Here is a 25,372-nt window from a genome sequence, read left to right as displayed (position 1 = left end):
GGCGATCGCTGGTTTGAATCCTGGTCATGCAGCTTACCATCAGCTGCCGGTTCCCTGAGAGAGCACAATTGGCCTTGCTCTCCCTGGGTGGGTAGATGGCGCTCTTTCCCCTCATCACTCCTAGGGTGATGTCGATCAGCACAAGGCGTCTGTGAGCTGATGTATCAGAACTGAGTCGCTGGGCTTTCCTTTGAACGAAAGTGCTGTGATGCTAATCGCTAATGCTGCACAAGCAGCAATTGGAAAGAGGTGGTGGCTGACTTTAGATGTGTTAGAGGAGGCATGTGCTAGTCTTTACCCTCCTGGTGATGTGGCTGAATCACTAGTAAAGGTTGATTCAGCTGATGACTAGCAGCTTTTACATAGAAATAAATCCTAAAAAAAAAAAGACCAGTACTGAACTAACTAACTAATACACACCTGGTATTAATGTACTGTCTTTTACTCTTTCTGCAAAGTTATGATTATGATCTAAAAGGCCATACGCAGTAAGAGCGTAAAAGCAGAGATTAATTATGCATAATAATTTAACAAAAGCCGAGGTCCTTGGCATTATGCAAAAGACATTAGTCTAGTCTAATTAGTGACCTCTGACCTCGTACCCCGAGGCTGTCCATCACTGACTTTTGCATCCTCTGGTCTTTCACCTGAGAGAATCTGCCTTTATAGCCTCTTCTTGGTCTCTTCTTTATCTTTCTTCTTTATCTCCCTCAGTCTATCTGTTTTCTTTTGTAGACTTTGTAGAGGCAGCGCTAAGCACACAAACCTGCCGGGCTTTAGAAGAAACATAAAGCCTGATTGTCCAAAGCCTTCTGAGAAAGGAAAACAAATCTGCTAGGGCCAAACAGATCAAAAGAGCATGTCAGACACCTTGAAACCATAAGCTCACTACTGTACATAATACATGCTCACTAGACATCTCGTACTGCAGCAGATGATCAGTTTGAAAATATATATGCAGCATTTTTGTGCAGCATGCGGTCTTGCATTGTCTTGTTGAAAACAGTATTTGGAAAAGATCTTGTCCTAAACGCAGCATATGTTGCTCTAATATGTCAGTGTACTTTCCTGCATTAATACTAGGGCTGGGTATTGTTTTACATTTTTTGATGCCGGTTCCGATACAATACTTAAAATTCAGTACCAATACCCAAGCATTGAAGATAAATTGTAACCAAAAAATACACAATACAAAACTTATTCTCAAACAACACATTAAAGAACTAATTATAATATCATAATTAATATCATATAATAACATAAATATTGTTTTAATGCTGATAGTTCCCTGTATTTGAGTGGTAGTGTGGTTTATGTCAGGCAAATGAGAGAAACAGCACGAGAGACAGAGCAAGTGAGAGGAAGAGAAAGACAGAGCGAGTGAGAGGAAGAGAAAGACGGCAGAAGTTAGCGAGAGACAGAGCGAGTTAGCGAGAGACATAGCAAGTGAGAGGAAGAGAAAGACAGAGCGAGTTGGTGAGAGACAGAGACAGTTAGCGAAAGACAGCGCAATGAGAGAAGGAGAGACATAGCAAGTGAGAGGCAGAGAAAGACAGCAGAAGTTAGCGAGAGACAGAGCGAGTTAGAGAGAGACAGCACAAGTGAGAGAGAGACAGCGTGTTTGCGAGAGACAGCGCAAGTGAGAGGGAGAGAAGGACAGCGTGAGTTAGCGAGAGACACGTAGAGACAGCGCAAGTTAGACAGCATGAGTGAGAGAAAGAGTTAGCAAGAGGCCATGAGAGATAGCGTGAGTTAGTGAGAGACAGCGTGAGTTAGCGAGAGACAGAGCGAGTTAGTGAGAGACAGACTGAGATAGTGAGAGACAGACTGAGTTAGCGAGAGACAGGTAGAGACAGTGTGAGTTAGAGAGAAACAGCACGATTTAGCGAGAGACAGACAGACAGCATAAGTTAGCGAGATGCTGGTCGGCACGTTTCTGCACGCACTATTATCAAAAATTGGCACCAAATTTTTAGACCTTTCGCTACTTAGTAGTACCAGGACATTTTGTTCGGTGCCTTTATAGTAGCAAATTTCAATACCTCACATAATTAATACTACATCACATGACTAGCATGACTCAACAACTAATAATACACTAAAAAAAGCTGGATATGGATATGGATACAACATGGTATGAAGCATTGAAACATTTTTTCAGTCCATCTACATGCTAGTTTAAGTGAGTCCACTTCTAAACAACATATTTGTTTTTCCAGTTTTTAAGCTTCTCTTGAGTCTTCTCTTGTGTCTCAAGCTATATAGATGTATATTGACTAGTGTCTATAATACTGTCCTTGTTTTATATGTATAACTGGTCTTGAGTTTATAGGGTTTATATCTCTGCATCAGCGCAGCACTGTTTGATCAAGCGGACGCCGCTCATCAGATTGATGATGGCGGATGATCCGAGTGTAGTGTACTTTACGCCGCAGTTCAAGGACATCGTCTTGTTTGTTTGTTTGTCCGAGACCCTCGGCGGGGTCACCTTCTCCCAGCCGTATGGCAACGTCCTGAAATAGCATGTACAGATTCCAACTCCCAGAGAACAGCAAGCGCCTTTAATGAGTGCATAAATCAGCTGGTGTAACCAGGTTCCTTACTTTTATTATCTAATCTTTGCCGGAGTATCAGCAAAAGCTCCCCAAAAACAGGCCTGTAAAGGTTTCATAAAAGAAGCACTGGAAAGCTTTAAAGGGACATTCATTGACTTTAATGGGATGAACTGATCACCCATATCTAATAGAAATCGTAGCCTTTGGCTAAAGCTGTGCGGGATTTGATTACACATGGAACACAATGCTTTTACCGCTTCTTAGAAAACAGGTAATTGAATCTATGCAGAAGAAGAGCGGAGAAACAGGCAATTAAAGGAGGAAGAATAAAACATTTTTGAGAAGGTCTTATTTACTTACTTATTTATCTCTCCAAAACTTTTGGTTAAGAGACTGGCACACTGGCTCAAAAACAACAACAACAACAACAACAACATGTTAAAATTCTGTCTACAGCTTAAAACACAGTTTACTGACCCTTTTTCTGATATAAAAAACTGGTTTGTACAAATACGCACTTAAATCAATAATTAAAGCAGCAGTCCCTAAGATTTTTCTTGTAAATTGAAAGCAGTAGTATTCCTGAGTTGAGAGAGGACGAAATATTTAAACTAATATTATCAGTGTCCAGAAACGTTCATCCCTGCAACGTCTAATTTAAACGAAGAAGATGAGGAGGATGGTGATGATGACAAAATCTTACAATAAAAATGTGGTGATGTTGAGGAAGATATATATTATGATGATGATGATGATTGTGGTGATGGTGTTGAGGAAGATGATGATTATGATAATGATGACAAAGTTGATGATGATGACACTGCAAAAAATAATGATGATGAAAATGATGGTGATGGTAGTGGTGGTGTTGAGGAAGATGATGATGATGATGATGATGTATAAGACAGTGATGTAAAATGGCAGTAAGATGATGATGATGACACTGCAGAAGATAATGATGAAAATGATGGTGATGATGATATTGGTGGTGTTGAGGAAGATGATAATGATAATGATGATGATGATAATGATGATGACGATGTATAAGACAGATAAAATGTCAGAAGATGATGATGAAATTGATGGTGATAATGATGATGAAGGTGGTGGTGGTGTTGAGGAAGATGATGATTATGATAATGATGACAAAGTTGATGATGATGACACTGCAAAAAATAATGATGATGAAAATGATGGTGATGGTAGTGGTGGTGTTGAGGAAGATGATGATGATGATGATGATGTATAAGACTGATGTAAAATGGCAGTAAGATGATGATGATGACACTGCAGAAGATAATGATGAAAATGATGGTGATGATGATATTGGTGGTGTTGAGGAAGATGATAATGATTATGATGATGATGATGATGATGATGATGATGATGATGATGACGATGTATAAGACAGATAAAATGTCAGAAGATGATGATGAAATTTATGGTGATAATGATGATGAAGGTGGTGGTGGTGTTGAAGATGATAATGATTAAAATGATGAATAAGACATAAAATGGTAAGATGATGATAATGATGATTATGATGATGATGATGATACTGCAGAATATAATGATGTTGAACATGATGCTGATGGATGGTAATGAAGGTGGTGGTGGTGGTGAGGAAGATGATAATGGTTATGATGATGATCTATAAGACAGATAAAATGGTAGTAAGTAAGATGATGATGATGACACTGCAGAAGATAAAGATGATGAAAATGATAATGATGATGATAGTGGTGATGATGTATAAGAGAGATAAAATGGTAGTAAGTACGATAATGATGCTGATGATGATGATGGTGATAATGTTGAAGACAGACATATGACTAGAAAGTAAGATGATTATAAAGATAAAAACGATGATGATAATAATGATGATAATGATGTTGAAAAAAAGATGACAATTATGATCATGTTCAGATATAAGTAAATATATTTTTTTATGATAATGATACTGATAATGATGATAAGTATCGCTCGTGCTCACGTGGAAGAGGAGGTTGTGGGCTGCTGTTGTCCCGCTCGCGCTGCCTCTGGCTGCAGGGGAGGGGACAGTTAAGCTGGGTGAGAATGTGCACGAGCTCATTCGCATCCGGAGCGCAGCGGCAGCTGGCCATGAACGAGAGCTCTCCGCGCGACAAGTACGAACTGCGCTCAAACTTCTACCGAGTGACACCGCGTTACCATAAACAGCGAGCGGAGTCGCGCGCAGGAGGGCTTATACTGTTAACTGTAGAGTGCGAGCGCGCGGGAAACGCACGGGGACGCTTTAATAGCAGCTGATGCATGAGGACGAGTCGTGAGGATATAAAATATTTAGATATGAAACAGAAAGTTTTACCATCCTAGTAACTTATGTACTGCATCTGCTTGTGCGCGCGCTCTGTTTCTGCGCTTTTCTGAGCTTTGTCTGCTTTTTTTAATGTCAATATTTGGATTCCAAAATGTTAAGGGAACGTTAGACTTTGTTTGTGCATGAATTATAATTCTGGGAACGTTCACCTAACGTTTGTGTAACCTTAAACTGATCTAAAACACGAATTATTTATGGGAAACCTGCAGTAACCTTCTTGTAATTACTATCATGATCTATGACACGAGCTATATAGCTTTTATGTAAAGCATGGCAAAAATAAAACAGCTGGACTTTTACTTTTAATTTTGTTGTTCTCTCTATTAAGAGAACGTTACAGGAACGTTAGATTATACACATTAGGAGAAATAACGATAATTAGGGAACTTTAAGCCAAGATTCTTTGTTAGCTCTCTTAAAAATGTTATGTTTTTTTCTCTCTATTACAAGAACGTCACAGGAACGTTAGATTATACATATTAGGAGACAAAATATTTAGGAAACTTTTAGCGAACATTCTTTGTTAGCTCTTGTACAAACGTTTAATGTTTTCCCCTCTCTATTAAGAGAAAGTAAGAGGAACGTTAGATTATAAACATTAGAAGAATTGTTTTTTTTATTTCTCCTAATGTTTATAGGCTAATCTAACGTTCCTCTAACGTTCTCTTAATAGAGAAGGGAAAACCATTATTTAGACATTTTTTAGCGGAAAAAAAATAAAGAAGGACGTTATGTTTTATGACCGTTCTTGGAATATCTATATTGTTTAATTTCTTGTATAAAAATAGATAAACGTTCATCTAACGTTCCAGAAATGTTCTTTCTTAGTTCTCTTTAAAAAAAGACGTTAATGTTTTATAGCTTTATATCTATATCTTATTTTTATGAGAGTAAAACATTTCCATAACGTTCAACCACAGGTAAAAAGATTCATCTAACGTTATGGAAACGTTCTGAGCTAACTTTTCTTTTTCTTTTGTTCCAGCTGATGAAGCAAAGGGGCTGTCCCCGCCTCTCCAGGACGCAAAGTGTCCCATCGGAGACGCGCACTCTCCACTTTACTCTTCCTCCTCCTTTTCCTCCTCCTCCTCCTCATCATCATCACCACCATCATCACCCTCCTCATCCTCATCATCATCATTATCATCACCACCATCATCACTAGCGGCGGATCCCGTCTCTTCTTCACCACACCGTCAGGTGCGCGAGAGCGAGAGCGCGAGCGCGGCGAGCTCCCTGAGCAGCGCGCGACCGGCGATCCGCGATGAACGTGCACGTGATGCCCGAGCACAAGCTGTCCTCGGTGGCTCCGTTGAAGCCCTACAGCTCGGAGAAGAAGGACGTGGAGCTCATCCTGGTCAAGGAGCACAACGGCGTCCAGTACACCAACTCCACCGTCGCCGGAGCGCGCGGGCTCGGCCACACCTCCCCGAACGGCGAGCTCGACGGCCGCGAGACATGGGGCAAGAAACTGGACTTTCTGCTGTCCGTGGTGGGCTTCGCGGTGGACTTGGCCAACGTGTGGCGCTTCCCCTACCTGTGCTACAAGAATGGCGGAGGTACAACTTTAAACAGTTCACTTCTAAGAAAAACTCAATAATGCTGGTTTCAAATTTAATCTTAATTGGTTGGAACATAGTTTAAAAGGTTTCTAGGAAGAAAAAGGATAAATTCTTCACCTTATTCAGAAACTTAAGTTCTGAAACTCAAACTGTACCAACATTTCAAACTCTGATAAAACATTGAAAGGTCTTTCAACTTTTAAAACAAAGCTGACACCTCAAACCGAAGAATAAATTAGAGGGTTATTTAATAAAGATTGAACCTTTACCATATTCAGAAGTTCTTTAAACTTAAACGGTATCAATCCGCAACATCTCAGACTCTGGGGATAGAACACAGTGGTCAATGATAACCTTTATAGCATGCAGAAATGTATTAATCTTTACTTTTAACCCAAACCTGACCTCTCAAACTGAAGAGTAAAGGTTCCTAATCAAAGATTATTTTCTTTTTAACCCTATCAGTCATCTTAAATTTAGGAATAGATGCCTAAACTTTAGAGGGTTAGTGAATAAAGATAAAACCTTTACCGTATTCAGAAGTTATTTAAACTTAAACGCTATCAATCCGCAGCATCTCAGACTCTGGGGATAGAACACAGTGGTCTATGAAAACCTTTACAGCAAACAGGAATGTATCAATCTTTACTTTTAACCCAAACCTGACCTCTCAAACTGAAGAGTAAAGGTTCCCAATCAAAGATTATTTTCTTTTAACCCTATCAGTCATCTTAAATTAAGGAATAGGTGCCTAAACTTTAGAGGGTTAGTGAATAAAGATAAAACCTTTACCGTATTCAGAAGTTCTTTAAACTTAAACGGTATCAATCCGCAGCATCTCAGACTCTGGGGATAGAACACAGTGGTCTATGAAAACCTTTACAGCAAACAGGAATGTATCAATCTTTACTTTTAACCCAAACCTGACCTCTCAAACTGAAGAGTAAAGGTTCCTAATCAAAGATTATTTTCTTTTAACCCTATCAGTCATCTTAAATTAAGGAATAGGTGCCTAAACTTTAGAGGGTTAGTGAATAAAGATAAAACCTTTACCGTATTCAGAAGTTCTTTAAACTTAAACGGTATCAATCCGCAGCATCTCAGACTCTGGGGATAGAACACAGTGGTCTATGAAAACCTTTACAGCAAACAGGAATGTATCAATCTTTACTTTTAACCCAAACCTGACCTCTCAAACTGAAGAGTAAAGGTTCCTAATCAAAGATTATTTTCTTTTTAACCCTATCAGTCATATTAAATTAAGGAATAGGTGCCTAAACTTTAGAGGGTTAGTAAATAAAGATAGAACCTTTACCTTATTTAGAAGTTGTTTAAACTTAAACCGTATCAATCCATTACATCTTAAACTCTGGGGATAGAACACAATGGTAAATGAAAACCTTTACAGCATGCAAAGATGTATCAATCTTTACTTTTAACCCAAACCTGACATCTCAATCAATCAATTAGGATAAAGCACTTACCTTAGGCAAAGGATCTTTTCTCTTTAACCCAATCAATCATCTCAAATTTAAGAACATAGTTGCCTAATCTTCAATCTCAATTGTTGGAGAAAGACAAGCTTAGTTAAGGTTTTAAGGGTTACTTAAGAAAGATTGAAATTTTACCTTATTTAAGTTGTTTATGCTTACACCGTGTCAATCAACAATGTCTCAAACTCTGGGGACAGAACACAGTGGTAAATGAAAACCTTTACAGCATACAGAGATGTATCAATCTTTACTTTTAACCCAAACCTGACATCTCAAACTGGAGAATGAATGTTCCTAATCAAGAAGCACAAATCACTTGCCTTATGCAAAGGTTCTTTTTCCTTTAACCCTATCAGTTATCTCAAATTTAAGAACATACTTGCCTAATCTTTAATTTAAATTATTGGTGAAAGACAGGGTTAGTTGAGGGTTTTGATGGTTACTTAATCAAGATTGAACCTTTACCTTATTTAGAAGTTGTTTAAACTTAAACCGTATCAATCCTTAACGTCTCAAACTCTGGGGATAGAGCACAGCGGTCAATGAAAACTTTACAGCACGCAGAAATGTATCAATCTTTACTTGTAACCTAAATCTGACATCTCAAACTAAAGAATAAATGTTAATAATTAATGGCAATTAATCACTTCTCTTATGAAAAGGTTCTTTTCTCTTTAACCCAATCAATCCTAAGATTTCCAACTCAAGAACACAGGTGCTCATTTTTATTGTTTAAATTATAATTATTATTATTATTAAACATTTACCTTCTGTAGATGTTCTTTAATATTTAACCCTGTCTAATCTAACATCTCAAACTATGAAAATACAGGTTCTAAATTTGTTTTGGGATAAAACATAGCTTTGCGGTGGCTTGGCTAACGTATGGCGCTTCCTCTACCTGTGCTACAAGAAAGGCAGCTTAGAAATACAGGTTGCTAAAATGTTCGGAATTGGTTGGGAAATAGTTCTAAGGGTTCTAGGAAAATTATTAATAGGGATAGAACAATTATCATTTTAAACTGTATCAATCTTAACATCTCAAACTCTGGGGTTCGAACACAGTTTAATACATCTATCAATACTATTAAATGTATCAATCTTTAACTTTTAACCCAAACCTAATATCTTAAACTGAAAAATAAAGGTTTCTGATCACTGAGGATAGATCACCTACCTTATGCAAAGATGTTTTTTTCTGAAAATACTGTAAAAATAACTTTTAATATATACTGCGAAGGATACTGTAAATACTGGAAATATAAATTTTAATAAATACTGCTGAGTATACTGGAGATACTGTAAATGTGAGTTTTTATTTTTAGCCCTGAAGATACTGGAAATAATGGAAACATAACTTTTAATATATACTGCTGAAGATACTAGAAATACGGTAACTTTAACTTTTACAGTAATATATACTGCTGAGAATACTGAAAATACTGGAAATATTACTTTTAATATATACTGCTAAGGATACTGGGAATATTGCAACTATAACTTTTAATATATAATGCAGAACCTACTGTAAGGACTGTAAATATTACTTTTAATATATACTGTGGAGCATACTGGACATACTGTAAATATAAGTTTTTATTTTTACCCCTGAAAATATACCCCTTCATATGTAACTGCATATATAACTTTTAAATTACACATCTTCTCTATTAAAAACTTAGATGTCAGATCATTTTAATCTAGGAGTCCATTGTTGTTTTGCTCATACTAATCTAACTTTTAACCCAAACATTTACACTGGATGCCTTTAAAAAGTGAGGTTTGGGTTGAGGGACAATACCTAATTTTCCAGATTTAGGCAGGGTTTGTTGACAGCAGTTAAACAGCTGTTTCACTGTGTTTGTGTAAATCTTCCGGAGCTGTTCTGTAGGCTGCTGCTGACCGGCAGGCCACTGCTGCCATTATTTGGAGGATGACGCAGGAACTGATGGAACATTTCAAGGCTTTCCACAAAATTATGACTTGGGGGCTGCAGTATTATAGCATTATCCCATCCTGAGCAAAATAACCCCCTTTAAATAAAGTCTCAGCAGACTCAGTTTAGAACAGTGACTTTAAATGACTTTATTCTGCGCTCTGTGGACGGCATCAGTGCGTGTATCGTGGGTATTATTGTGATCGTAAACGTACAGTACAGGCCAAAAGTTTGGACACACCTTTTCTTTAATTTCATGACTATTTACATTGTAGATTCTCACTGAAGGCATCAAAACTATGAATGAACACATGTGGAGTTTTATATACTTAACAAAAATGGTCAAAGATGAAATAACTGAAAACATGTTTTTATTCTAGTTTCTTCAAAATAGCCATGCTTTGCTCTGATTACTGCTTTGCACACTCTTGCACACTCATAATTTTTTTGTTTAGTACATAAAACTCCATTCATAGTTTTGGTGCCTTCAGTGAGAATCTACAATGTAAGTAGTCATGAAAATAAAGAAAACGCATTGAATGAGAAGGTGTGTCCAAACTTTTGGCCTGTACTGTATGATTACGTCTTTTTAAATCTCTATTGCAAACACGTTTTTATCAAACCAAGTTTATTTTTTTGTTTTTATGACATTAAAAGTATTCATTCTGTGAAATTCTTTTAAAACCTTTTTCTCTGAATCTTATTTTTTCAGTAACACTTTAAAATAAGACTACCTTTATAAAGGCTTCATGAATGGTCATAAATGACTTTAATACTTTAAATCCCATTAATAAGCAGTTTAAAAATGTATATACATATATAACAACACATAAATAGAAATGACAACAGTGAGCTGAAAATGTTCAAATGTGGTCCCACACGTATTTATTCTGTCAAACTCCAGATCTTTCTAAATACTGAAATTGAACGACTAAGTTGATGAATATGACTAAGCAAACAATGAATCGCTGCTGCCTTTTTAACTGATGTGTTGTAACTGCTAATCAGTGGTTTTAAAGCATTTAGAACCTAATCAATAATAATTAATAAACTCATTTATAAACCATGTATAAACCCTTTATAAGGGTAGTCTTATTTTAAAGTGGTACCATTTTTCTTTTTTTAGAGTGTAGCCGAGAGTTCCTTACCCGCCCCTTGTTTCCTTTCTGTTTCTGTAATGCTAAAATCCACACAAACTGTCTCTCCAGGAGCCTTCCTGATCCCATACACCATGTTCCTGTTCATTGCGGGGATGCCACTGTTTTACATGGAGCTGGCTTTGGGCCAGTACAACCGAGAAGGTGCAGCCACAGTGTGGAAGATCTGCCCCATTTTCAAAGGTTTGCTTTTAAATTCACTTTCATTTACATACACTGATCAATGTTAGCTGAACTTACAGTAGTTGGATTTTATTAGAACTTCTGGTGTGACAGAAGGAGTCTGTGGTGTAGATTACAGCCAGAGTGATAATAAGCATTTCCCAATGAGTTCCAATAATAGCAACATGAGAAGAATTCCCCTTGAACTGTTTTACTATAACAACACAGAAAGATTAGATTGTTGTGGAGTACCATATAACTTACATCCACCACTTTACAATGTAGGAGACTGGGGTTCAATTCCAGGTCTGGGTAACTATGCTGTGTTACACCAATAAAAGTCCTCGGGCAAGACTCCTAAAACTACATTGGTTCAACTGTGTAACAGAAATAACCTTGTAAGTGACTGTGGATAAGAGCATGAGCTAAATGCCGTAAATATAAAAATACAACTCATCCAGGAGGTCCCAAAAGAAGCCAGAACAACATTTAAACAACTGCAGGTCTCACTTGCACTTCTCACTTAGTTATGGTCACTGGTAATGAATTAAAAATAAGAAAAAGAATGGTAAAGAAACGTTGGGAGAGTTCCAACATAAAAAAAAAACACTACTGACCAAAAAGAACACAACAACACATCTCATATTTGCCAAAAAAAGATCTTAATTATCCCCAGGAGTTGGGTAAATATTCTTTGGATTGGCAAGACAGATTTGGAACTTTTTAGCAGATGTGTGTCCCGTTACATCTGCCGTAAAACTAACACATAATTTCAGAAAAAGAAACATCATACTCAACGTAAAACATGGTGGTGGTAGTGTAGATGTCTGGGGCTGTTGCTTTTGCAGCTTTGCTGTAATAGATGGAGCCAGGAATTCAGCTGTTTACCAGACAATCCTAAAGGAGAATATCAGGCCATCTGTTCTTGACCTCAAGCTCAGGCGTACTTGGGTTCTGCAGCAGAACAATGACCCAAAGCACTCAAATAAGTCCACCTCTGAATGGCTTGAAAAAAAAAAAAAACTAAATGAAGATTTTGAAGTGGCCTAGTCAAAGTCTGATTGAGAAGCTGTGGCATGACCTTAAACAGGACGGTCATGCTCGAAAACCCTACAGTGTGGCTAAACTAAAACAATTCTGCAAAGTAGAGTGAAACAAAAAACAAAAAAAGACTTATTGCAAAAATACTTTTTCACACAGGGCTAGATTGGTTTGGATCGTTTTTGTCCTTTAATAAATAAAATTATCATTTAAAAAGTGCTTTTTAGAGTTCTGCAGGTTATTTTTCTGACATTAAAGTTTGTTTAATAATCTGAAAAATATTATTATGACAAAAAAGTAAAAACAGAAGAAATCTGTAGGGGCAGATACTTTTTTTTACACGTGTTTTAGACGTGTTCTTGTAGTGATATAATTTTAGAGAGCTCATCAGGGCCTGTGTTCTCTCTGTCTGCAGGTGTGGGCTACACTGTGATCATCATAGCTCTGTATGTGGGCTTCTACTACAACGTCATCATAGCCTGGTCTCTGTACTACCTGTTCTCCTCGTTCACGAGTGATCTGCCCTGGCAGCACTGTAACAACACGTGGAACAGCGATGGATGCACAGATCCCAAACTCATCAACGGCTCCTCCTTCAGAGACAGCGGATCCTCCTACGCCAAGTACAACCGAACGCCAGCTGCCGAGTTCTATGCGTGAGTTCTATCCTATTTTATTCTATTCTATTACTATAATCTAACCTGTCTCATGTCATTTGCTGATACTTTATAGTATCACACCTTTTTAATCAAAATAAGAGCAGCTGGGAAGATAATGATTCTTAGCTTATAGCAATGAGACGGCTTTTTTTTACCTTTTCAGAAAAGCTGGAAAGAGTATTTTGAGTGTTTTAAGGTCGTTTTAGCTTAAAAGAAAATTCTCAGAATGTTCTGGATTCTGGATCTTCTCTGGAACAACAACTGAAAAAAGCTGGGAAGAGTATTTTCAGCGTTTTAAGGTCATTTTAGGTTAATTTTAGGTTCTTATAGTGTAAGAATTTTCTTATAGTGTCTTTAGTAACTTATAGTAACTTTATAGTATCACACCTTTTTAGTCAAAGCAAGAGCAGCTCGGAAGATAGTGATTCTTAGCAATAAGACGGCTTTTTTTTTCCTTTTTTCAGAAAATCTGGAAAGAGTACTTTGAGTGTTTTAAGGTCATTTTAGATTACTAGAAAATTCTTAGAATGTTCTGGATTCTGGATGTTCTCTGGAACAACAACAATTGCTGAAAACATCACTTGTGCGTTAATTTTTAGTTGTGGGAATGTTACTTTTAACATTTCCATAATGTTAATGTGTATCTACTTATAAATATTTTTTGAGAAACTTTCTAAAACAGGTGTAAACACTGTACTCCTATCCAAAGTGTTAAACACACCATAAAACCGTTTATTTGGTTGAGTAAAGCGCTTCTGTTTATTTACAGGAAGCTTAGATTTCCAGATTTACACTATGACTGGGTGCAGCAGCATTAGCATTAGTAGCTAACCAGTGGCAAATTACAGTTTCTGAAGCTGGAACTTATTCTGTGCAACAGAGGAACTCTTGCTCTTCCTTTTCTTCCTTTTCCTGATGAGAGCCAGTTTCATCATAACTTTTTTGACGCTCTTTGGGGTGACTGCACTTGAGGATACTTTCAAATACTTTCTTGAAATTTCTTCAGATTGGCTGACTTTCATTTCCTAATTTTTTCTTATTTTTTTTCTTTACTTAGTTGAGTTGTTCTTGCCATGATATGGATTAGAACATCACTCAAGCAGGACTATTTACTGTATACCTTCAACTCTACCTCTTCACAACTTTACAACTGATGCTCTCAAACACATTAAGAGGGCAAAAAATTTAAGTAGCTAAATTAAGTTTTAACCGAAAGCTATTTAAGTTGACTTTACCTTATAAATCAGAAAAATCAGAAAAAAACTACCTTTTTGATACCTTTTTTTTTTACTAAATAATTCCATATGTTTTTATTCCTAGTTTGGATCACTTGAGTTTTAAAAGGTTTTAAAGTGTGTCCAGACTGAGAGGTACTGTATAAATCCGCCTGAAGGATTAAATTTTGTGTGGCAATGCTTCATTTCTTAATCTTGTATGTCTTCAGCAGCGCTTTAGTAACATGCTTAAGTTACAGACTTACAGAGGTCCACTTAAACGTTCCAAGAACAACAGTTTAAGAGCTCAAATGTGTTAACATCTTTCACTCTGAATAAGATGTTTCCTGCTATGTCTCAGATTCCTGGTTTGTTAAATGAGTTGGTGATGGATCTCTAGAAACAGTAGTGTGATTTGTTTTGGAACGGTTCTTTAGAATTAGATCCAAATCAAAATTCCATGAACTTGTACCTTTTACAGTGCCTTGCAAAAGTATTAGGCCCCCCATAAACTTTTCAAACTTTTGCCACATTTCAGGCTTCAAACATAAAGAAATGAAATTGTAATTTTTTGTGAAGAACCAACAACAAGTGGGACACAATCGTGAGGGGAACGAAATTTCTTGGATATTTTAAACTTTTTCAAGAAAAAAAATGCATGCAATATTATTCGGCCCCCTTGTGTTAATACTTTGTAGCGCCACCTTTTGCTGCGATTACAGCTGCAAGTCGCTTGGGGTATGTCTCTATCAGTTTTGCACATCGAGAGACTGAAATTTTCGCCCATTCTTCCCTGTAAAACAGCTCAGTGAGGTTGGATGGAGAGCGTTGGTTTGTAAACATCAGTTTTCAGCTCTTTCCACAGATTCTCGATTGGATTCAGATCTGGACTTTGACTTGGCCATTCAAACATCTGGATACGTTTATTTGTGAACCGTTTCATGGTAGATTTTGCTTCATGTTTTGGATCATTGTCTTGTTGGAAGATAAATCTCCATCCCAGTCTCAGGTCTTTTCTTCCAGAATGGTCCTGTATTCCGTCTCCATCCATCTTCCCATCAATTTTAACCCTGCTGAAGAAAAGCAGGCCCAAACCATGATGCTGCCACCACCATGTTTGTTAACTTTGGGTATGGTGTCTTCAGAATGATGAGCAGTGTTACTTTTCAGCCACACAAAGCACTTTGTATTTAGGCAAAAAAAACTTTGTAACTTTGGTCTCATCTGACTGTAGCACCTTCTTCCACATGCTTGCTGTACAAACAGCATGTCTTTCTTCTTATGTCTTTCTTTCAACAATGACTTTTCCTTCTTCCACTCTTCCATAAAGGCCAGATTTGTGCAGTGTACAACTGATTCTGTGGACAGAGTCTCCTACTTTAGTTGTAGCTGATCTCTGCAGTTCCTCCACAGTGATCATGGGCCCCTTGGCTGCATCTCTGATCAGTCTTCTCCTTGTTTGGGCTGAAAGTTTAGAGGGACGTCCGGGTCTTGTTACATTTGCATTGGTCTGATACTCCTTCCATTTCAAAATGATCGCTTGCATGGTGCTCCTTGAGCTGTTGAAAGCTTGGGAAATCTTTTTGTATTCAAATCCTGCTTTAAACTTCTCCACAACAGTTTCTCTGACCTGCCTGGTGTGTTCCTTGGTCTTCATAGCTTCTGCATAGCTTTAAACAGAACTCTGATCTGTTGGCTATCACAGAGCAGGTGCAGCATTTATACAGAGACTTTATTACACACATGTGGATTCTATTTATCATATTCAGTCATTTAGGTCAACATTGGATCATTCAGAGATCCTCACTGAACTTTTGGAGTGAGTTTGCTGCACTGAAAGTAAAGGGGCCAAATCATATTGCACGCTAGGGGTGGGTGATATGGCTCTAAAATAATATCACGATATTTCAGGGTATTTTTGCGATAACGATATACTTGGCGATATAGGAAAACAGAAAAATAATTCATTCATTTCAGGAATATAGTATAATAGTATAACAGTATAATCATAATGTGGCAAAATAAATAATATAGCATAAAATAATATGATGCAGCAAAAAATATTGCAGAATATTTAGTGCATGAATATGAACTGCAAACTAAAACAATTATACAATAAATACACCTAAAGCTTCACAGTAAATAATAGACTACTTTTAAGACAGAACAGCCCTATTATCACGATATGGATTTTTAATATCATGATATTTCTGTGTCACGATATATTGTGTACGATATAATATTGCCCACCCCTATTGCACGCCACACATTTTTTAGTTTTTTATTTCTAAAAAAAGTTTTAAATATTCCAATAATTTTTTGGTTCCACTTCACGATTGTGTCCCACTTTTGTTGTTGATTCTTTACCACAACAAAAAAAAAATCATGCCTTTATGTTTGAAGCCTGAAATGTGGCAAAAGGTTGAAAAGTTCAAGGTTGCCAAATACTTTTGCAAGGCACTGTAGCTAAGAAGTTTCTTGCTTATTGTGCTAAGCATGTTAAGTAATGCTTGCTGTTACTATTAGTTCTTATCGTATTGTTCTCGTGTATTTTGTCATGTTGTCACAGTCATTGGCTACATCCTATTACAGCTGACTGATAGGGCTCCTAATGGACTACTCTGACCTGCTCCCTTCTAATTTAGCATTTGTTTTCCATCTTTTATCTCTTTGTCCCCATTGTGTTGTATATTGTGTTTCTGTGTTGGTGGGGGGTTGCGAAAGGCATCTGCACAATGTTGGCAGCTCGTGTTTGTGTATATATGTGTGTGTGTGTGTGTGTGTGTGTGTGTGTGTGTGTGTGTGTGTGTGTGTATTATGAGTTATTAATAAAAACACGCCTGTAGAATGAAACATGCCTAAAATGGGATCTTGCTGACAGGACGTGTTGAAAGGTTCTGGGCATTAATCACTAACAGTAGTAGGCCGCAGAGTGTGCCATAATTGATTTGGTCTAGCCGAAAGCAGTGGGGCGTATAAGCATCAGATTGCTGTGTGAAAGTGGTGCAGGTTGCATTCCAACAATCACTCTCTCTGTTGTGTGTATGTGTGTGTGTGTGTGTGTGTGAGTGTACGAGTGTGTGTGTATAGTGAAAGTTTTAATGGAAGCTTAAAAAGATCTCTCTCCACCAGGAAATGTCAAATTAATGGCTCTTCCTGAGCGAGACCTTCAGAATGTCTCTTTGTGGATCACTTTCATACAGACCCTCCTAATTATGCATCCAGTGGTGCGTTCTGCAAGATCGCCGCCCCATTGACTGGAATTACCGAAACAAACAGAACAGAATAAATCAGGCCTCCCTGCTGATTAAGAGAAACTCTAGCTTATTTAACCCGATTGCATGAGTCATCCACTGAGACAATAATCCCACCAAATCAATTTTCTCTGGTCCATGACTTTGAAAGACTCCAACAGATATGACCACAAATAAGTAACAATAAAAATAAACACACCCCATGTAATAAATGCCTCCAACTTCTGCAAGTTCTGTAAGCATTTAATGCTGACACAGATGTGTCCAACGCCTAGTATAAAGCCCCTCACCACTGAGCTGTGGAGCAGTGGAACTCTCTGGAATTCTCTGGAATGATGGGATGAGTCTGGGAAATGGGAACGAGTTGGGGAGTTTGGGAGTTGCAGATGAGGTAGGGATGCGGTTGCAGATTTGGGGATAAGAATGGGAGTTGGAGATGAGCTGTGGATTAGCTGGAGATGCGGTGGGGAGTTTGAGAGTTGGTTAAGTGGTTGGGAGTTGGGGATGAGTTGGAAAGTTGTGGATAAGGTGGGGATGAGTTGAGAATAAGGTGTCAAGTTTGGGAATCGGCGATGTTGTGGTAAATTGGGAAAGAATTGGAAAGTTGGGGAAAGAGTGAAGATTTGGGGATGACATGGGAAGTTGGGGAGAAGGTGGGGATGTGGGGATAAGTTGAGAAGAAGGTGGGGAGTTGGGAATAAAGTTGGGGGGTTGGGGATGAGGTGGGGAATTGGGGATGAGGTGGTAAATTTGAGAGACAAATGAGAGTTAGGGATAAGTTGGAAAGTTGGGGATGAGGTGGGAGGTTTGGGATGAGGTGGTAAGTTTGAGATAAGAATGGGAGTTAGGGATGAGGTGGAGAGTTGTGAATTAGGTGGTAAGTTTGAGATAAGGATGGGAGTTAGGGATGAGGTGGTAAATTTGACATAAGGATGGGAGTTAGGGATGAGGTTGGATGTCTGGGATGAGGTAGGAAGTTTGGGATAAAGATGGTAGTTGGTAGTGAGGTGGGGAATTTGGGATAGGTTGGAGTTTGAGGATAAGGTGTAGAGTTGGGGTTGGAGTGGAGAATTGGGAATGATTAAGGGATGGGGTGGAGAGTTGGGGTGGAGATGGAGGATTGGGGATGAGTGGCGAATGAGGTGGGAAGGTGGGAAGGTGGGAAGGTGGTATAAGCTAGAGAGTTGGGGATAAGGTGAAGGTTGGGGATGAAGTGTAGAGTTGGGGAATTCGGGATAAGTAGGGGATGAGGTGGAAAGTTGGGGTGAAGGTGGGGAATTGGGGATGTGTAGAAGATGAGTTGGGAAGTCTGGGATAATCTGGATAATCTGGAGTTGGAGATGAGATGTGGTGGTGATCATCCAGCATCCTGACTTTACTAACAGTCTAGTCACTAAATGTTGTCAAATCCTCTTAGATTTACCTACATTTATACCTCTTAGAACTTCAGAGTAAGACACACACAGTAGTCATACAGGGCTAATGTGTTTAGAAATTCCTTTTTTTTTGACAGAACTGACCCAGTTTATGCAGCAGTCGCAGATGCATTCCTTTACAGCAGGGGTGGAGAGCTGTGGGCCAGAGTCTAGCAGAGTGCGGTTGGATTTTCCTGCTGTAGCTCTCGCAAGCAACTAAATCTGACACATTCCTAAAGAGTGGAATCAGGTGTGGTTAATCAGAAATATAATCAAGCTGTACAAGCTTCTAGCACAGGACCCTGCTTTATAGCAACTGTTATAATGTGGACAAGCCTTTAGACAACACTGGCATTGTGTTTATTTAACAAAATTAGTCATTTTAGTTCAATTAGTTTACTTAATTGCTGCAAAAATTTAGGTGTTCTGTTTAAAATATAATGTTAAAATGTTTTTGTTAGCTATGTTAGCTATGATTATATAGTGCAGTTTCTACCTATATTCATTTGAATCTATAAAAATGTATCCTAACCTTTGAAATTATGGTTCAAAGGCTTGAAGTCAATGTTTCATGATACTACAAAATGATAAGAATTCACAACTGGTTTAAAGATGCAATGCTAACAGACACCGCTGCTGGCCTTGGTTGAACTTGGTGGCTCGGGCCATTCGCCGTATTATACTTGGCAACCGGGGTGTTGGTATGTGCAGCACTTGGTCTGGATGTGAGTGGGGGATTTGGGCAAGTATCAGACCTAGATTTTAACCAAAGCTGGGCTAATTTAACTTATGCTTAGAGTGTGATATTAGCCCAAAAGTGATTTCTTCTATATAAGATTTTGCCTGTTTTAAGGTTCTTCTCTACATTATAAAAAGCAGTAGAAAACCGCATACATAGATTGGCAGTGCTTTCAAAGTTAAATTATTTTGTAACACATTATTATTACTCTTTTATTTGGCATATTATTTGAGGTGACAACCTGATAAACAGTTTTTTTCAGAGGAAAATGGAAGACTTCCTGTGATATGGATCATTTAAAATGGTTCTAGCATCAAAAATGTCCTCTCTTGTTAGAAAATAAAAGAACCTGTCTTGCTGAGAACATATGCTGTAACTGTAACAGGAGAAGTCATGTTTTAAAGCTGTGACCTCTCCCTCTCTGCAATGTTTTAAAAAGATAACTTTACAGATGATGAGTCAGAGTCCATCCACAAAAGGTTGAGATATCAAGATTAGATATGTACTTTGCCTTTTGCAGTTTGGGTTTTCATTAAATATTTTGATAAGGGTGTAGTCAAGCAACTGATTCCTTTTGGGCAAATAGTTCAGTTTAGACATTAACAGGTTAGACAGTGAAGAGTTTTTTTTTAGCATATCTGAATGAGCAATGGCATGCTTTGAACTATATTTTCAGGTCCTAATGCACAGTTAATAAATAACATTAAAAAACAGCAAAGTGTCCCAAGCTTTATACCATCTCTGATTCTTTAATCTTTGTTCTATCATTCGTCTAACTCTCTACAATCTAAAAAGCAAAGTAATCAGTGCCCACAAGCTAGGGCTGCACGATATATCGTTTAAGCATTGTCATTGCGATGTGCACATGCACAGTAGTCACATCACAGGAGGTGCGATGTAACTTAAATCAATCAATTAAATCAAATACGTCACTTCCATCCACATGGATTAAATTAAACAAACGCCTCCATCCACATGGTTGGGCATGTGCTTGTAAACGCACATGTTGAAAGCTGTGCACCTCAGTCCAGCACAGTTTTGTGGCGCAGATATTTCCAGTTACTGCTGAATTCACGTTTTGAATCCCAGAAAAACAAGAGCTCTTAATTATTTTTTAAAAAGCCATTTAAATGCCTGATTAAAGGGTCGATAACTGTTGTTTTGCTGTTTTCTTTGGGTTTTGAGTGCTCTGTGCCGACTCAGCTCTTGATCGCTCTGGATGCAAGACAGCGCGTGGGTGGGGCTAGTGATGTCAGCGGGGCTGGTGATGTCATGGGCCCTGCATTGTTTAATGTTGCGATATATATCATCGATAAAAGAACATTTGCAATGTTACATTTTTTTCAATATCGTGCAGCCCTACCACAAGCCATGGGGAGAAATATAAAAAGAAAACCAAGTATTGACTGTTATTAACCCCTTTTAATCTGTAACTTTTTAGTAATTAAAACAAGATTTAGTTATGCGTTTCTAAGTTCATACCAGTTGGGGAAAAAGCCAGGAACCACTGGTGGTCCTGCAGTGTTTAAAAGAGTAAGAAATGTCAGTTCAGGGGAACTGTGGAGGTCAAGATGAGATCTAAATGACCAAGGATGACCAAGGAACTTCTCATATGCTGAAAAGAAAGGTAAATCCAAGGCCCATAGCTTCACGTTTTATTAAAAAATGCAGTACAGTGTTGCTTGTGCAAACATGATCTTCTAGAAGATTTAAATTAAGGAACCTATATGTTTAAAACATACAAGTTACATACAAGCATAAGCAATACAATTACAGACCAGATGTCCACAAGTATCTATGACTTTTGAGATATAATTTCTGCCAGAGTCTCTTGTGTGACGAGAAAAACAAAGCTCACCTGCCTAACCAGGACTAACCTAACCAAGAAAAATACAACCAGTGACACTCGCCCCTTATCTGTTGTGTTTGGTATATATTGTGCTTATGTCTCTGTTAATATTACTGTCTTAAAGCACCTGTTTTGCTAATAATATTAACATAACATTATTTAAAGACGCAATTCCTGTTGTCCCGATCCCGGACGAGCCCCCAAGTCTTACATTCCCAAGTCTTACATTCCCTGCCACATTCCAAACACACACCACATGTTACTCCTCTCTACCCCTAGTTACATCTGAGGGGAATGTAAAAATATGATATTGTAAACTGCTGGTACAACTTTTGTTGTAGTAAACCATGATAAAAAAGTTCTTACCTTTGATGAATAGCACACCTCCGTTCTACCACAGCGGTCTGAGATCCAGAAATTTTAACAATTTGTCCAAACACCCTTCAGACTGGGTGACACAGGGCATGAATTGCCCCGATAAATTGCTTTTTCCACCGTTATCCAGAGTCAAAGTAGCTCCACACCTCCTTGCTAGAATCTGGAGAGCCCTGACATTTAAAACAAGGCATTAAAAATGTAACATTTCTGGATCTCTGAACCCTGCGGGAGAACGGAGGTGTGCTATTCATCAAAGGTAAGTACTTTTTTAGCATGTTTTACTACAATAAAAGTCCATTTTACACCAGAGTTTTCCTTTAAGTGCATGCACAACCTATCAGGTCTTGCTGGAACTCCTTGCTGGATGATTCCTGTCACCTTGCCATGAGCATGCTGACCAGTGTTGAGCCACTTTTACATGATAACACCTCACAACTTGGAGTGTTACCCAACCTATGGTAACACTTCATGATCAGTTTACATTCTGGTATCTCATGACTTTTTTTTCCCAGTCTGCTGGAATGCTAGCGATGATAAGCTGTGAAGTTTCTGAAACCAAGTCTCTGAAAAAAACTGTTTCCACTGAAGTGTTCTGTTTAGTTTTCAGGCAGTAGGTTTATGATTTTCCGCATGAAAATGAAGATAATTCCTGTCATCAAAGTTGTGTCTGATGATCAGATTGCGCTTGTCGCTGATGTCCCAGGCATATGTTTATATCAGCGAGTACCTGTACCATAGAGTTTATGCAGAAACGCTGATTAGATGCTTTGCGATTTGTCATTTCTTCTGAAGCTCCCTCCTTTGAACATCAACAGTAAAAGTGGGTCAGTTCTCAAACTACCACTGAAACCTTTCTGCTGCAAGCCCCCAAACCCTGAAACCTGCCTCCTCCGACCCACCGCTGCATTCTGGGCAATGCGGAAACACTGACGTTTGAAGTGGGGAGGAAGAAAGGCATTCCGCTCGCACTTCAAAGAGAGGCATTCCCGAGTCTGCGTGGAGATAGGGTTCTGCAGCCCAGAGGAGGAAGCTGGAGCAGCGACCGGGACAATGCGCGGTGCTTAACTTTGAGCCGATGCACCAATTGTTAGCTCTAGCTCTAAACATAACACACGAGAGCCACGTGACGGAGTCCTACTGAGAGCACGAGCTTCCCTGTACACATTGCCTCAGCGTGCTTCAGAATTCCTGATCATGCTAATGTACAATCCCAACTGCACAACACTAGCAGTGCTGCGTATCAGAGCAGGGACTAAAGCTACGTTCACATTACAAACCACATTGCTCAAATCCGATTGAAAAAAATGATGAGTAAAATTTACTTAAAAAAACTTTCGCAACTTTCTGCATTTGCTTTTTTTAAAACAATTGATTTTTTTCAGTGTACAGTACATTTGTAAATGTGAACCATAATGATAGCCAAATCTGATCTGAGCAAAAAATAGAATTTGAGCAATGTGGCTTGTAAATTTTATTTCAGATAAATTTAAGTAACTTCAACTCGGGTTCTAGAAATAAGTAAACTGAAAGTCAATCCTTTCTTTTAGTAAACTTTACTTAATTTATTTTTGCTGAATCAATCCCTTCTTTTAGTAAACTTTACTTAATTTCTGCATACTATATAACCTTATTACAATAACGCTGTCATGATGGGGTACAGAATACAGACACTCGAGGAACCAGTTAAGGATTTTATTGAAAACCCAGAAAAAGACGCATTAAATCCGACATTCACATTTATGTCACATGTCCATGGATCAGATACGTGTCAGTTTTAGGACCACACATGACTCAAGTGACTCAAATCTGAAATTCCCTTCAGACCTCAAATAATACAAATAAAGCAACGTCATATTTATCAAGTTTTAAGAGTTTAGAAATCAATATTTGGTCAAAAACCCCCGTTTTTTATTCAAAGTTTGGCATGTTCTCCTCCACCAGTCCTACACACTGCTTTTGGATAACTTTATGGTATGGCTATTTTTGGTTTGATGGCTGTGATCATCCATCTTCCTCTTGATTGTATCCCTGAGGTATTCAATTTGTTAAAATCAAAGAAATTCATCATTTTCTCTTATTTTTTTTCCAGAGATGTATATATTTATATTGTTATATATTTAGTTTTGTCTCAAAATTTCCATCTTGATCCTCTAAGCCCTTGATATCCTCTTCTACCCATTTTGGTCTCCCACTAGTCTACCTACCTTTCCCTCTGTAACAGCTGTTCCTTTTAAACCTTTAGGCTTGTTTAAAGTGTGTTTTTCCTGATTCTGGTGGTCTGATAAGATGTAGAAGGCTATCATTAACCTTTACCTCTCTTGTGCCTCTATCTTATAGTCTTTCTCATTGTCCAGAACTAACCCTGACATCAGGTCAGATCACACAGCTCCCCAGGGCCCTGTCATTAGTGTAATCCATCCACAGCAGGTGTCCTACACAATGCATATCAGATGGACGAGCCCATTGCAGAGACACTAATGGCCGAATCACTGTCTGGGGAATAAAGGTTAAAGGCTAAATCTGTCTTGATGGGTCAAGTGGTTTTAGAGGGGAAATGGTTTGGAGGTTCTTTATACATTTTAATTTTGTCCACATTGGCATATCTGATTTAATTTCAAAATAGCTACTTTCAGGGAACCATCTTCTATGTTTCGTCTATGCCACTGCTTTAGTGAACCCTTTTTGGTATGTATATGTTAAGGATAAACTGAATTTACGTTGTAAGGTAGAACCAAAATCAAACTAAATGAAACTTTTAGCCACAGGCCGAATTTAAAATCAATTGAAATAGGTAAAAACAGGTAAAGCAGACCTTTTTTTAAACAAAATATAAGACTCAAGACAATCAAAGATATATTTTCAACTTGTTTTTCACAGATAAACAAATACAAAGCTGCAGTCCAGTTAATATCCCATACATTTAAACCTTAACAGTGCTATTCTAATCATGCATTTACTTCAGCAGTGCTGGTCAGGTTGAATGTTGGTCACGATGTCAGATGATGTCAAGTTATGTCAGGATAACATCTAATACTGTTTACGTGCCTGCAGAGAAGTCATGTGTTCATCTCATTATCTCAGTGATGCAGTTTTGTCACAAAATTTACCTCAGTAGTGCTATTCTTTCATACATTTAGTTAGGTTAGTGCTACTCAAGTGAGTGCAATTTGGATGAAAAGAAGACAGCCAGCTAAAGCTAAGTTAGCTTAACTACTGTTACTATCCTAGTCCTGTAAAGCTTCATTCTTCAATCTTTCAGCTGGAAAACATATTATTACTAAAGAGTTAAAAAAGTAGATCCAACCAAATATAAGAGTGTATAACCTTTTTTTTTTTGGTCAGACAGTGTAAATAAGTCACAATTTGTTAGAAGTTGTTTTGTCTTTAGATAATAATACTTTTAAGTTTTTGAACATATGATGCAACCTGTAAAATATATATTATTAAAATTGGAACATTTCTGGAAATCCAAATCAAGCATTCCTGCAGTGCACTGTTCGGTGAAGTGATTCAGTTTTAAGTGTTTTTTTCTCAGACAAAGAATGATTAGATAGGTCTGATTAAGCTATTTAAAAAAACTCTGCATAGAGAATGATACA

At 38.0% G+C, this 25,372-nt stretch overlaps 1 protein-coding gene across 1 annotated transcript in view; it reads left to right on the top strand.

Annotated features, from left to right (window-relative positions):
• The first annotated feature begins 4,620 nt into the window (after positions 1-4,620).
• The window catches only part of slc6a2 (solute carrier family 6 member 2), a 58,521-nt gene continuing 37,769 nt past the window's right edge, over positions 4,621-25,372 (top strand). Inside the window, exons 1-4 of the mRNA XM_049471357.1 lie at positions 4,621-4,702; positions 5,900-6,473; positions 11,114-11,245; positions 12,681-12,921. Of these exons, the coding sequence (XP_049327314.1) occupies positions 6,179-6,473; positions 11,114-11,245; positions 12,681-12,921 (668 nt within the window). The 5' untranslated portion in view covers positions 4,621-4,702; positions 5,900-6,178. The remainder of the gene's footprint in view (positions 4,703-5,899; positions 6,474-11,113; positions 11,246-12,680; positions 12,922-25,372) is intronic.

This window comes from Astyanax mexicanus, chromosome 23, assembly GCF_023375975.1.
Source record: "Astyanax mexicanus isolate ESR-SI-001 chromosome 23, AstMex3_surface, whole genome shotgun sequence".
Classification (NCBI taxonomy): Eukaryota; Metazoa; Chordata; class Actinopteri; order Characiformes; family Acestrorhamphidae; genus Astyanax; species Astyanax mexicanus.
This window is presented reverse-complemented; position numbering and strand designations above follow the sequence as displayed.